Source organism: Molossus molossus, unplaced genomic scaffold (assembly GCF_014108415.1).
Source record: "Molossus molossus isolate mMolMol1 unplaced genomic scaffold, mMolMol1.p scaffold_m16_p_6, whole genome shotgun sequence".
NCBI classification, from domain to species: Eukaryota; Metazoa; Chordata; class Mammalia; order Chiroptera; family Molossidae; genus Molossus; species Molossus molossus.
The window spans coordinates 10681585-10695930 of record NW_023425399.1 but is presented as its reverse complement, the minus strand read 5'-3'; the positions used below and the strand labels follow the sequence as shown (position 1 = coordinate 10695930).

General features: G+C 51.9%; 1 protein-coding gene across 37 annotated transcripts in view; it reads right to left on the bottom strand.

The window, feature by feature from the left end:
• ZMYND8 (zinc finger MYND-type containing 8) overlaps positions 1-14346 on the bottom strand; it is a 110834-nt gene that overhangs the window by 19034 nt on the left and 77454 nt on the right. For 21 of the 37 annotated variants that reach the window (XM_036244135.1, XM_036244141.1, XM_036244145.1 and 18 more), the window contains 4 exons: positions 10941-11093; positions 7507-8016; positions 2605-2970; positions 299-489 (listed from right to left, as the gene is read on the bottom strand). In XM_036244135.1, the coding sequence (XP_036100028.1) occupies positions 299-489; positions 2605-2970; positions 7507-8016; positions 10941-11093 (1220 nt within the window). The remainder of the gene's footprint in view (positions 1-298; positions 490-2604; positions 2971-7506; positions 8017-10940; positions 11094-14346) is intronic. The other 16 variants (XM_036244157.1, XM_036244159.1, XM_036244150.1 and 13 more) reach the window with 1 other exon arrangement.

Genomic DNA, 14346 nt, shown 5'->3' with positions numbered 1-14346 from the left:
GAAACCGGGCCTTACGGGTGACTCAGTTCTGAAGGGTAATTGCGACTCTGCGCCATGCATCTCCCGTCAGGTACCGACTTCAGAATCTGAGCCCTCCCGGAACGGGACTCAGTCTACACCTCTGCTTAGATCCAACTTCAGACCCAAGCGGAAGGGTTCAGTGTTGGAGCGCCTCCGTAACAGGGTCTTCCTTCCTAAACAAGCTCCGGAACCTGTGAGGTCATGACCCGAGCATGACCCGGGCAGTTCCCGGCAGAGAGCTGATGCCCTGGCCCCGCCAGGCGCTGCCGGCACTCACTTTGCTAGTGTACTTGGCGATGTCCGCGGCGACATCGGCGGAGGCGGTGGCGATCGGAAGGTCTGCGTTGACTGAAGACGCAAGAGTGCTGGTGGCCCCCGAGCTGGTGACCAGGGGCGACGACTGAGTGCTGGTCACCAGGGTGATGGTGGAGGTGGACGGGCTCTGCGTGATCTCCTTCTGCTGGACAGCTAGGGAAACAAAGGGTCCGGGTCACCCCACTGCTGCGGGAAGCACCCGTCCCGACACGCAGCTGTGGAGAGGGTGACACCCAATAAACACTGCTTTCCCGGGCCTGAGACCCTCTCCTTACCCCAACTCCAGCCTGGCTCCTCTGGGCCCTTGACTAATCCTCTACCTTGGCCTGTAACAACCTGAACGAACACCAACCTGGCTTCCAACGGCTCAAGGCCACATCCCTAGCATGACCCCAGCCCCCCTAAAGTACCTGCCTGAGAAGACTCAAGGCCACCCAAATAACTGCCTGTGCCAGCCACTACCTAAAGATAAGGCCCCCGTCTCCCCACCTCCGTGGGAAGGTAGGGGCCCAACGTCCATAGGTGTCAGGTAGCAAACCCAGGTGGCTGTCACATGGGCCGACGCCCACCTCCCACTTTTTGTAAGAGTTCACTCCCTCACTCTGTTGCCTCCCCCCCCGCCACCCCCCCATCCCCGTGCCATTCCCTCATCCTGCCTTTAAAAGGCCCAGTCACTTCTGTACCCAAGTGACTTCCGTTCACAAGGGACTTCTTTCCCTATTGCAACAGTGTGACACCGGTCACTTTAACTCAGGTCCAGCTTAGCTGATCCTGGACAGTGTGGGAACTGAGAACCAGCCCATCCACGAACCTCTTGCCTAAATTCCCCTGGGGACACTCAGGACGCTTACATGGCATGAAAACAAGCCCGGGCCCGGTCACCCCCATCTCAGATCCCTAGGTTCACTCCTGCTCCGCCAACTCTTTAAACAGTGCGATCAACCCAGCTGTACCCCAACTGTGCCTGTCCAATCTTCCAGCTCCCCAACCTTTGAAGGGTTTCACTGCAAGGCCCATTGCGAGATCTGGCTGCCTTTCGACCTCCTGTCCTGATGCTACTCTTAAGAGTCCTACTAGCCCTGGCCGGGGAGGCTCAGTTGGTTGGAGCGTTAACCTACACACCAAAAGGTGGTGGCTTCGACTCCCAGTCAGGGCACATACCCACCCAGGTTGCGGGTTCGATCCCCACACGGGGCACATGCAGGAGGCAACTGATCGATGTTTCTCTAACATCTATGTCTCTATGTCTCTCGCTCCAAGATCAATTTTTTTAAAAGAGAGAGAGAAGCTTTTTTTTTACAAAAGGAGTCCCACTCACTAGGGTGCACTCACTACCCGAGAGTTTCAGTCAAGGAGCCCAACCTTCAAGGCTCTGGACGCAGGCCCCCGTGGAATGAGAGCTACGCCAAAGCTCACAGAAGCTGGGCAAACCGGGACCCATCCAGTGAGCGCTTTGTTCGCCCCTCGGCTCCAGGTGGAGCCCCCTGCACGGCTGGAGATTTTGGTTCTGCAACTTCGGCAGCTAGCTCCAAGGCTGGCTCTTCTGGTACATGGAGCCAATTCCCCGCCATTAAGGCAGGTTTGTTGCCAATGTCTCCCTGTCCCCTTTTCCAAAAGAATGCCAAGAGGGTCTTGGGGCGCACAGGAAACTCACACAAAGGTATGCGTCGCAGCACGAGTTACAACAGTAACGACCCTAAACGCCCATCGGGTGTGCTTTTAATGCACTACGAAACGCCACGCAGCAGTCTAAGGGATTAAGGTAGAGCCATGTCCTGACATGGACGGACCTCCAAAACATGCTGATGGGTGGGGGGGAATGGTACCATTTTTATGTTGTAAAAAAGAAAAAAGGGGGAAAAAAAAGTAGTATTTTTATGGAGTCATATATATATATAGATATATATGCATACATGCATAAAAAAGGTTCGAGGGGTCACCGTGGCCGCTGAGAAAGGGAGAAGCATAAAACGAAAGGTCAGTCGATCGGGACAACAGACACTGGTGTAAATATCTCGCCCCCCTTTCTAAGGAGCATATACACATGTATCGTTTGCAAAATGAAAAAAAAAAAAAAAAGGAAACAAAAATAAAAATTCGAGTTTCGCAACAACTTTTGAAAACAATGCCACGTGGAATGCGCATGGCCTTTCGGGCCTCAGCGGCCAGGAAACACACGGAACTGAGAAAAATAAAAGTGGTGGTTTTGCCTCCTGCCGCTGGGGCACGGAGGGACCGGCGCCACGGAGGGCAGGGGGGGCTCGGTACCTTTCACGGCCTGTCTGGTCTGATAGCGCGTCCCCTGGGAAGACTGAGGCTGCGGCTGGCTCGGCGGCGGCGGCTGGCGCTGCATCCTCTGCATGTGCCACTTTTGGGAGGACGTTTGAAACTTACTTGGTGAGCTCCACACGGCCCGCTGCACGGCCGGCGCAGTCTCCTTCGGTAAGAGCGGCCTCTGCTTTTTCACCGGGCTTCCCGTGGCGGCGGTGGCCGGGGCCGTGACCGTGGACGTGGTGCTGGTGGTGGCCGTGACGCCGGCCGTGGGAGTTTGGGAGGACGAGCGGGTGAGGACCGGCGTTTCGGGGGGAGCCTGGCTGCCTGCCGTCGAGGACAGTGGTGGAGCTTTAGCAGCAACTAGAGCCAAGGCGTGGAGAAAACGGGCACGGAGCGGATTTGAGCTGGGTTTGCCTGCGGGGTCCCCATGCCAGCAGTTCTAGGGGCAAGGACCTAAGGCCGGGAAGGCCCAGCACAGTCAGCTCCCCAAGGCTGCCCAAAGAGCACATTCTCACCTTACTCCGCACCTCACACCTGAGATGCCCGGGAAGGCCCTGGGGGAAACAGGGCAAACGAGACCCGGCCCCTCGAGCTGCTCATCAATTCACGGAGAGACAGTGGATAAACAGAATCACCCTGCAAGTGTCTTATTTTCCCAAATTAAATCCAGGGAGGCAGTTTGACAAAGACCCAGCCAACATTAACCCAGAGATTAAGAGAAACCCCTTGGCTAGAAACAGCAGGTGCCAGGAAGACCCTAGGGTCAAGGAGGCACCTGGTAACATCAAATCCTTCAGAAACAAAAGAATCCTCTCCACCTCTTCCTCTTCCGAGTCCCTCCAGGACAAAGTCAGAGCCTGGGGGAACCGCAACACCTAACAGCAGAGGGAAGTCCGCCCCCAGGGCAGAACCTTCCCAGCACAATGGGATGGATCTAGAATGTGGGAGCCTGCCTTTGTTTTGCCTGTATTCATTCCTGCTGGTTCACCCAGTGTGTGTGGTCAAGCTTAAGTCTAAAATGGCTTTAATTTGTTTTAAAAGAGTAGGATGCTTCCAATGAAATAGTAAGTCAGTAATGATACAAGCAGGACTTGGGAATGACGGCAACAACAAACCTGAACACCGCCCACTTGGAAAAGACTGATTACGGAGAATGTCTGCTGGGAGGAGCTGGGCTGTGGGTAAGGGTAGGATTTCAACAGGCAGAGGTGAGTCTAGAGGGGAACCGCATTGGCCAAGATGTATTTAGGAACAGGGAGCAGTGCATTTCGGGAAGTGGGGGTAGGCAGTGAGAAGTGGCCACGAGGCGGGTTAGAGCCAGAAGCACTGAGCACTGTGGGAGGAAATGGCCACGTGAGGGGACATGTGTAAAAGGGAACATGTGTTGGTTGTCACTGCAGAGGTCCCAGCCACCGGTGAGGGAGCCGCCACCAGAGAGGAGGCCCCGAGGATCACACACAAAACACGGGTGCAAGTCAGCACCCCGATCTTAGACAGTGTGCCTGAACATCTCATTCCTTTTCATGAGGACTCTGCCTGTCGTTTTAGATTGGTATCACCTGGAAAAGACAGGCGCTTGATTCCTCTGGGGAAGATGTTCAGGGAGCTGAGGGTTTAGGATCGTCAAGGAAAGTGAGAAGGAAAGACAAGCTGACTCTTCTGACTAGGGGGCTTTCCTGGTGGTAATCACATCCAGCTGGCCCCCTGATCCTCTGGAGAGGGCAGCCAAGTTCAAGGACAGGAGCTCGGGGTAGGGCTGGAAGGCCAGCTCTTCTTGCAGGGAGGGGCCCAGTCCTTTCCCGGGACGACCTCGCAGACAGTGGACAGCCACAGGTGGCTTTGAACCTGGCCCTTCTACGCCCACGCAGGGCAGTCGACCAGCAGGACTTCTAACCTGCTAGGAGTACCTGGGTGCCTCCCCCTTTTCTGCCACGTGACCAAAAAAGACATTGTTATTGTTGATTAGCCAGCCTGATCCCCACTGGCACAAAGGGCAACGGCAGAAAGGTCCTTCTCTCTCCTGATTGACAAAAGCAAACACGGCTTTGCAGATGGTTGCAGCTCTGCAAGGGTCAGGTCTGGCCCACTTCCCAAACAAGAAAACGGGGTGAGTAATCCGAAAAGATTTCAGGCTCCAAGTGCTCTTTGGGGTTATCACTCAGACAATATTTTAATTTCTAGGGGGATTCTGATGGTTTATGGAGAAGAAAATAAAAACCTATAAAAAAGTCCGTTTGTCCTACAAATTCAGTGTCTGATTAATCAGATAGCCCAACGAAGAGTGAACCTCTTAAAGGCCAGCACACCAGAAACTGCGCCATCTAATTAATCTACTTATTCCAAAGTCCGGTCACTGTCTTGTCCATAAGGAGAACCTTTTGGAAATTACTGCTGTTCCAGGCAGCAAAGGTCTCTGAGCAAGCTCCCTTTGCAATCGCTGGCTATAAAAGTGTTTTACTATCTGAGGATTCACATTCTATACGTAAGCTGCATCCCTAGCTGAAGGTAGGGTGGAGGTCACCACACCACGCTCCAAAATGCCCTTCATTTGAATAAACTTGGAGTAAAAGCACATCGTTGAAAAAACACTGTCTACTGCAGAGCTAAGACCTGAAACCAACTCTTCACGACCCAAACCACCAGCAGAGGGCTCTGCATTTAAGACTGGTCCATTTTTGCCCTGGCCGGTTTGGCTCAGCGGTTAGAGCGTCGACCTGCGGTCCTGAGAGACCCAGGTTCGGTTCCTGCTAAGGGCGCGTACCTCGGTTGCAATTTGTCCCTGGCCCTGGTCGGTCGTGCGGGTGGCAGCCACTCGATGTGTTCCTTTCACATCGATGTTTCTCTCTCTCTCTCTCCCTCCCACTCTACCTGAACAAAAAAAAAAAAAGACTGGTCCATTTTGCCCCAAGCCCTAGCCACCTGTTCTAACTGAATTATGTTTTAGAATCATCTTTAGCTTAATCCACCACACCCTTGGGGTCTCCTGGAGAAATTTCCCCCAGATATCAGTGCAAGGAAGAGCTCTGTACTTAACTTAATCAACTGAATGTTTTTTATTTTGGGGGGAAATATGACATCTTCGAAGGGGCTGTGTTTCCCCCCTTCTTGCTTTGACTGATGGAGAGCCCGCAGCCAAAAGTGGAAGCCCAACTTTGCTAATTCTGGAGGCTGAAACAGTATGTATTTCTGTGTATAAATGTCCCCCAAACCTCTCACTATCCTACCACCATCTTTTACACCGATTTCACTTGCATTTTGTCCCAGGATTATGTATTCTTGTCAATCTGTCACAAATCCTTTCTGGAAGAAGGAGGGGCATAAAACCAATCAACTGAGAGAGTTGTTCCAGAAAGAAAAGAACGGTATAAATATATCATTCACAGGGGCACTGCCATCTGTCCCTAAATAGTCCCACAAATGGAACAAATGCTCAGTGCTACCCCTACCGTTCCCTGAAACAGAGGAGACCCTCAAACCCCGTTCCATGATGGAAATTTTCGGAGACCACCCATAAATCTAAGAGAAGACTCTGGGATGGAATGGTGGTCTGTCCTTCCTGGCCCCCTCAATCGCTCTCTCTCCCTCCATCGCACCACCCACAGACGTTTGGACCTCTTCTGATGACCTGCAGCTCGGAGGACCCAGAGCAGCGCAGGCTGACCTCAGGGGAAATTCTCCAGGCCCAGCCCTGACTTGCCTTTCACACAGTCAGACTAAGAAATGCCCAGGGGCGTAGAACCACACCTTACTCCAGGGTTTGGGTCAGAAGGTAGGTCCTATCAGAAATCAGGCAGTCAGAGCTTCAACCTGGTGATCCCTCCAGCTACTCACAAAGTCCGTAAGGTCTTCCGGCTACGACCTCTAATTCCCTCCTTAGGCAATGTTTCTCCTGGGCCCTCGATGAATTCTTCATGACCTTTCTGGGGCGTGTTGGAATCCCCTCACTACCCAGGTGCCAAACCAACTGGAAAATGTGCTGCCTGCTCTGTCCGGGAGAAGGATACCCTTCATGTTCACTCGTTCCTTCCAGGGTTTTGCCAGCACGCCTGGGCTACGGCGGGCCTGAGGGGGCCTCGCTGGCCCAACCTGTCTGAGCAGCAACGCGAGCTCTGAGACTCATACAACGTTCTCAACTGGGGCCGACTGTGCCTCCCAGGGAGCCCTGCCAATGTCAAGACCCTTTTCATGGCCACAACGGGGCACTGCCACTGGCATCCAGTGGGGAGAGGCCAGGGATGCTGCTAAACACCCTCCAATGCACAAGACAAAGAATTACCCGGCACAAAATGTCAGGAGTGCCCGTGCTGCAGACCCCTGGAATCAGGTGCACTACATGCAAATACAGTGGGATACCAACTCAGGTGCGCAGCCAGCAATGCCCCGTGGGTTCCTAGTGCCTCAAGAAACGCTCACCATTCTGGTACCACCTCCCAAACGCTCTCAGATTCTGGTGAGAAAATGCACTTTGGGATGCCTGGGCAGCATGAGGGGAAGAAAGGGAAGCTAAACTCATCATCTTCAAATTAAAAACGTCTAACAATTTCAGCCTTGTCAAATGTCTAAATGTTGACAAACATTTCAGGAAAATAAAAGAACATATCAGTAAAGAAGTTGCTCAGGCTAAAAATGACGTGACCTCTTTGAGCAACTACTACTTTCTAAGACTTATTCTTCTACGCTCAACATCAGCCACGCTGAGTATTGAGCAGGAAAGAGGTGGGCGGGCTCAGTTTAAGTCTCGGTCCTATCAGATAACCAGCTGGGTGACCGTGAGCCAATCAAAGCTCTGCTATGCCTCCTCTGGAGATCCTAGAGGGTCACATGGCTTTTGATCATACAAATGAAAGGTGGAATTCAAAACCAAATCAAGACACTGAAAACGGTGCAGTCACTTACCATCCTGCTTGGGAGATGGTTCTTTGGATTCCTTCTTATTTTTCCGACCCTCCCGCCCAGAATGGTCTTCTCCTAAATCTATGACAAGTTCGCTCTCTGAATCGGAGTCCAGGCCCAAATGAACTGTTGGGGAATCCGTCTCATCTTTTCCCTTCAGTTTATCCTTTGTGGGATGAGGTGAGGGTTTGGCTTTCTCTGAAAAGTCCTTCTCGGGCTGGGGACTTGCCTTGTCCTTCACGGAGCCCGGGTCTGCCTTCTCGCTGGGTGGTGATGGGCTCTTCAGCTCCTCCTTGACCTCCACGGGGTTGGCCATCTTGGGCTTTTTTTTGACAGCAGAGAGCTCTTTGTCCATCCGACTGCCCTCCTTGTCTTCGGTGTCTTCTGGCTCATTCTTGGACTTCTGCTCATCATCACTGATGTACTCACTATCGCTACTATCTGACTTCTCAGAATCCTCCGAATCACTGTGCTCTACGGCCGTATAAACGTCTTCTGAGATTTCATTTATGCCTAAATTAAAAAAGAAAACCCAGCGTAGTTTTGTGGCGTAGTCACAAAATAAAGAGCAGGACCAAAACGCAAACATTTTTCCATGCCAAATGCTAGAAATGAAAACAAAAACAAAAAACATTTCAAATCGCATCCCGCGAGCCTGGTGGGGTCAGCAGTGAACTAGTTGCCCCTGAGGTCTGCTGACAAATAGAACTGGAGTTTGGAGAGGGTCCCAGAGACGATGAGGGACCAAACAACATACATTTTGAATTTATCTGGAGCTCAAGCTTTACAATATTGATAACTAATTGCAGTATAGAAAATAGGGGGGATAGAAGGGAACACCGAAGACAAACTGAAAGCTGCTCCAATTTACAGAGTAGACAATAGAGGCCCAGAGCAATCACTTGTCCTAGGACACAGAGAAGACCAAGACAGAGGCAAGGCTGAAACCCTGGGCTCCTGACCCCACCATGCTGTTCCCACATCTTCCCAAAGTATTAAAGCCCTTCACCCTTTGCGTTCAGGGTGCGAAACATAAGCCAGAGCCCACAGCCACATCTGACCAGCCGACACACTTCATTTGGGAAGCAATGGCTGGGCCCACAGAGGAGTTTGCTGTTTGCTCTCGTTTTTTCATTTGGAACTCGTCCAATTCACAAATCAGGAAATTTCACGTAGAAATCAAGATGGCAGGTTTCTGCAGAAAGAGCAGACCTGGCAACTCTGGTTAACAGGACAACCAGGGAACAGCGGGCTGGGCTGAGAAGCCACTGGCCCCTTTGGTGGGGGAGCACAGTCTCCAGGTGGCCCAGCTGGCCGCACCCCTCTCGCTGTCTGCACTGATGTCATGTGGATGGCCACTGTGTTGGCCATGTGTGTCCCCTATAATGGAGCCAACGGGAAAGACACACATGTCCATGACCCCAGCAAAAAGGAAGCAGACAAAATAATAGGTGTTTCTCACACATATAAATGATAATGGGCAAAAGCACATTTGTAACAGTAGTTCCATTTAATCCATTTGTCTCCTGCTCCCTGTAATGAGCGGCATCAGCAGTAGGTAATACTATATCCTCAAATTCTGAAACGAGGAAATGCCAGTCAACTCTTTGTATTGTCTTCGAGCTCGAGCCATGACACCAAGAGTGGGGTCACTGACCTGGCCCAGACAAACTCACAGAAGGACAGAGCCAGGAACAGCCCAGGGCACTGGACCACAGCAGAATCACTGGTGAATGACATCTGCCTCCACCAGGGCTCAGTCGAAGGCAGAAGTGAAAATACAAAAACCCAGACTGGTAGAATTTCTGGATCCTCGGGCGTAGGCTACTGTAGCGAGTGATCAGACGTGAGGAGGTGTGGCAAGCAGGACTGTATGACCGTATATGGGAGAAAAAGAAAAGCTTACAGGAGCCCGAAGGAAGGAACTCAGATCCTGCTCCACTGGTTGTATTAGCTGTGTAACCCTGAACAAGTGGCCTGCCTCTCTGAGCCTCAGTTTCTTCATCTGCAAAATGGGACTGACAATAGTACCCATCTGCCCGGGCAACCTGTGTGCAGCTTACTCAGCACAGTGCGGGGCACACGGGAAGCACTCAGGAAATGGAAATACTACGATTTTTGTTAACAATAGTAATAAATCAAGGACTTAGACCAATTGTGTGGAAGCACCCAAGAGAAATAAAAATATATATATGTACACACATATATATATATTTTTTAAAGAGGTTATTTTCTTTAATTTTTTTTTTTTTTTTTTTGCATTTATTTTCAGATAGAGTGGGAAGGAGAGGGGGGAAGAGAGAGAGAGAAACATCGAAGCGAGAGAGACACATTGACTGGTTGCCACCCAAACGACCCCAATCTGGGCCTGGGACAAACTGCAACCGAGGTATATGCTCTTAGTGGGAACCAAACCCGGGTCTCTCTGATCCGCGGGCCGACACTCTAACTGCTGAGCCAAACTGGCCAGGGCCCAAGAGAGATGTTTAAATGGATTGTGAGACCCCATCCTTGCCAGTCAGTGTCCTAACCAAACAGGCAGCCCAACAAGGGATGTTCTCCTCTGACAGCCCGGATGACTCCAAACCACAGTCCCTTTCTCAAAGATGCAGGGCTCCCACTGACATACACCTCGCCATGGAGTGGCTCTCTCTCCTGACGCCCAGCCATCTCCATTTCTTTCTAAATTCCCTCATCTTTACTGACTTATTCAACCAATACTCCAGATCATTACTGTGTGCACCAAACCAAGTACCTTGGAGAAGGCAAATCCTTATAGGACAATTTCCCTGCCCTCAATGAGCGCCCAGCCTAGATCGGAAGGGACAGCCTCACACACAGGGACCACTGTTGCTTCTGAGCAACACAGTATCACAAGAGGTGGGCAGATGGGGAGAGCAGTCAGAGGAGACTTCCTGGAGAAGGTGACACCGAGCTCAGCCTTAGGAACAGGATTCAGGTAGGCAGCATGAGGGCAGGCGGCATGGGGGAAGAGGGAAGGAGGCAACAGGTACAGAAGCAGGATGGGCTGGCCAGGTGGGGATGGCCCAGTCTGGAGGGGAAGAGTTGTGTTGGATCCTTGTGGGACATACTTCATCCTGAGGCTAGGACACTAACATGTACTGAAAGGTGGCGCAGAGGCAGACGCAGGAGGGCCTTTCTGCTTCTCAAGCATTGCACAAGCTGCACCTCGTGTCTGCAGGCCGCCACAGCCAAAGCATAAACTCGGAGGAATTCAGAGAGCCGGTCTGAATCATTAACTAGCAAATCTGAAACGTTCTGCCAGGAGTGGAAGTATACTTGAACTGAACAAAGCAGACAGGATCCAACTCTGATTTCACCTGGGTGGTAACCCTACACATGATGATGATGATGGTGATGGTGATGATGACGACGACAATGATGATAAAGAAGCAGCAGCAAAACAAAAGACATACCTAATTGTGCTTTGCAACTTTCTATCGTCTTGTCGAGATTTAGCTGGAACCTGCTGCGGATCTGCCGCTTGGGAGAGATGAGCGGCACAGGGGCCGACTGCTGCTGGACAGACTCGCTCAGCTCCTTCAGGTCCATCTCGGCCTTGCTCCGATCTGGAAGACATCGTGACACCCTCGTAAGACCCGGCATTGGAGCGGTGAACACACAATGCTCGCGACTCCGCTTCCTTCTCGCAAACGCACATTTTAGAACACGGAAGGGAACGTTCTACAACATCTTTGTCATGTGTCCCAGCACTATCATCTGCTCGGTGACACGGGCTGACTTGGAGATAATAGCCTGAGAAAACATTTGGCAGGTTTATTCAGTATTTAAAAGGCACCATCCCGGCCAGATGGTTGCCTGTGGAACTCAGCATCATTAGGGAATTTCAAACACCAAAGGTTACAGAAATATGCGCCATCTCAATATTAGCAGATAGAGAGACACTAAGTCTGGCCAGACTGCTTTGAACTCCAGGCCCAGATCAGAGAGAGCTTGTACCCAAGAGAGATGCCAAGCCCCTCCAAGAACACCCTGATAACTGGGGTCTCGGCTCCTCATTTACCCCGGAGCCTTCATGGTTCAGACTCAACCTAGTCTGGAGCTACAAATTAGAAAGGAAGGGAACTCAAAAAAAAGGGAGACCTTCCTTCCACCCGCCTCCCTTTGGTTCACAGCATCTGAGGAAAGGTGAACGGACTAACCCTGGGCATTTAACCTGCGCCTTCTCACTCAGGTGAGAGTCCAAGCTCCTAACCCTAGTCCCAGGCAAAGGCCTCCGAATGCCAAGGGCTCAGGCCAAGGTGCCGCCGCCCACCCCGTTTCTGCCCTGGGCACATTACATGAGCAACTGGACCAGACTCCGTGAGTCTGCATTTCTTGAATTCCTTCACCGCCTCCTCAGTTCCCTGCTCTAGTGTCCCGGAAACAGAAGGGGACAAAATGAAAGTGGCTACCACGGCCCAGAAAAGCCACGAGAGGTCTGCAGGCAGGGGGCGCTCTCGTGCCTGCTCACCACCCTCGGGCATCCCCTCTGATCAGCCAGAGCAGAGAACGTGGCAGGTGCCCTAGGCAGACTGGCCCCAGAAAATCAGCCAGAAAGCATGCGGCATCAAATCAAGGATACAGAGAAGCTACCTGAGCCTGTGGGCACCCGCTCAGAGCTCAGGCCCCGACTCTCCCCCTCTCCCCAACACCCACCCGAACGCCTCCATCCCCGGGCTGCTCGAGGCCCAGGACACAGACTGAGAGCTGGACCACGAGGGCTGTTCAAAGCCTTCCTCTCTCCCTCCGATTCTGTTCCGACACGACTCACGCACCTTCTCCTTCGCCCAGAACGGGGCGCTTCCCTGAGCTGCACGCCCGGGCCTGTCCCTTTCCAGCCACCACGGGCGGCCTCCCAAATGCTCCACCCAACACACTCACAGGTGACCGGAGCAACAAGTTGCTCAGACTTGATTTTATCACCACGATGAGGCCTCCACTAAGGTGAAGACCAGGAAGGGCCTTTTCCCAAAAACACACACTGTCAGGAAGGGGCCAGCAGTGCCCCGAGGAAGCAGACGGCATCCTTGCGACGCGAGGAAAGGCTCTAGCCCGGCCGGTGTGGCTCAGTGGTTGGGCGTTGACCCCTGCACCAAAGGTCACCGGTTCGATTCCCAGTCAGGGCACATGCCCAGGTTGTAGGCCTGATCCCCAGTGGGGGACATGCAGGAGGCAGCCAGTCGATGTTCTCTCTCATCGATGTTTCTCTCTCTCCCCTCTTTCTACCCCTCTCTCTAAAAATTTAAAAAATGTTTTTAAAAGGCTCTAAAAAATATGCGTGCGTGTGCATATATGTGCATGCGTTCGCACGTGTGTACACGCACACAAACACATGCCAACTGGGGGCTCTGCAGAGAGCCCGTCAGCACCAGGCCGGAAGATGCTCACAGGTGTGAAGCCACCTTGGACAGGGACGGATGTTTGTTCAAATTTACTAGAGAAGCACCTTGCACAGGGAAGACAGGGAAGCGGTGGTAACAGCCAGGACGAGGACGAGGGGGACCAGGGAAACAAACAAGGACCCAAGTAAACACAGGACAAAGGAGACTCGTGGACTTCAACAGTTAAGCTGCCAATGTGACAGCAAAAGGAAGACTCAGGTCGGTCTGGTCGCGTCTGCTCTCAGAAATGAAGAAACAGCCCTGGCCGGGGGCTCAGTTGGTTAGAGCGTCGTCCCGATACACCAAGGTGCAGGTTCGACCCCTGGGTCAGGGAACATACAAGAGGCAACCAATGAATACATAAATAAGTGAAACAACAAATCAATGTTTCTCTGGCTCTAAAATCAATAAATTTAAATTAAGAAAAAAAAAGAGGAAGCATATTAGATTCCGGAGGAAAAAGGCAGACTGGCAGACTTTTAGGCGTCAGTTAGAAAAGAAGTATCTCAATAAAAATACGTTCCATGGGGGGGGAGGGGGGTGTGGATTGCTACCCTAGTGATAGGCTCATCCATGTCCTCAGTAATGTTCCCGTATGGTTAATAGATCCCATACAGCAGTTATTGAGAAACATGCTCACTACGTTCCAGGGCTCAGCAAACTTTTTCTATAAAAGGCTGGAGAGTAAACTAGGCCCTGTGGACCACACAGGCTCTGGTGCAACAGTGAAAAGACATGATATCTAAACAAATGGGTCTGGCTGTGTCCCAATAAAACTTTATTTACAAAAACAGGTGGGGGGCCAGACTTGGTCTGCAGGCTGTAAAATCTGCCATCCCCTGTGAGTCCCAGTGACTGCTAACCTGGCTGCACAGGGAAATTACCTGTAGAGCTTTAAAATCTTCCTAGTGCCTGGGCCACCACCCCAAAGACTGTGGGTAAACCGGCCCGAGGTTGGCCCTGCGCACTGGCGTTTTGCAAGTTCCTGGGTGACTAATGGCAGCTGAGGTTGAGAACCTGTATCAGACCAATGCGGGGAAAGAGAACTCACCATGTGCCTGAACCCGGGTGGATCTGTGTGACCAGAGCCACTGCCCTAACCCTTAGGGTTCACAGAAAGAAACCTACACCTCGTCAAGAAGAAATGAAAAGATAAAGCACCTCATTTTGCAGAATAAGGTTACTCCAGTCAATAAGCTACTGTGACGTTTATTCTAACAAGAAACCAAAGGCCAGGGGGCTGAGAGGGGTCCCTGGGAGCAGAGCTGCAGCTTAGCCGAAGGTGATTCTCTCTCTGAAACTTCCGGCGGCCCGACTCCCCCCTCCACAGGGACACTGCGGGCTCCTTCGGCTCCCGGCAGCTCCCCACAGCTCTGTCCACCCTGCCCTTCTCTATCGCGAACATCTTCAGAATCCACCCCTGCCGCCAACATTTTGA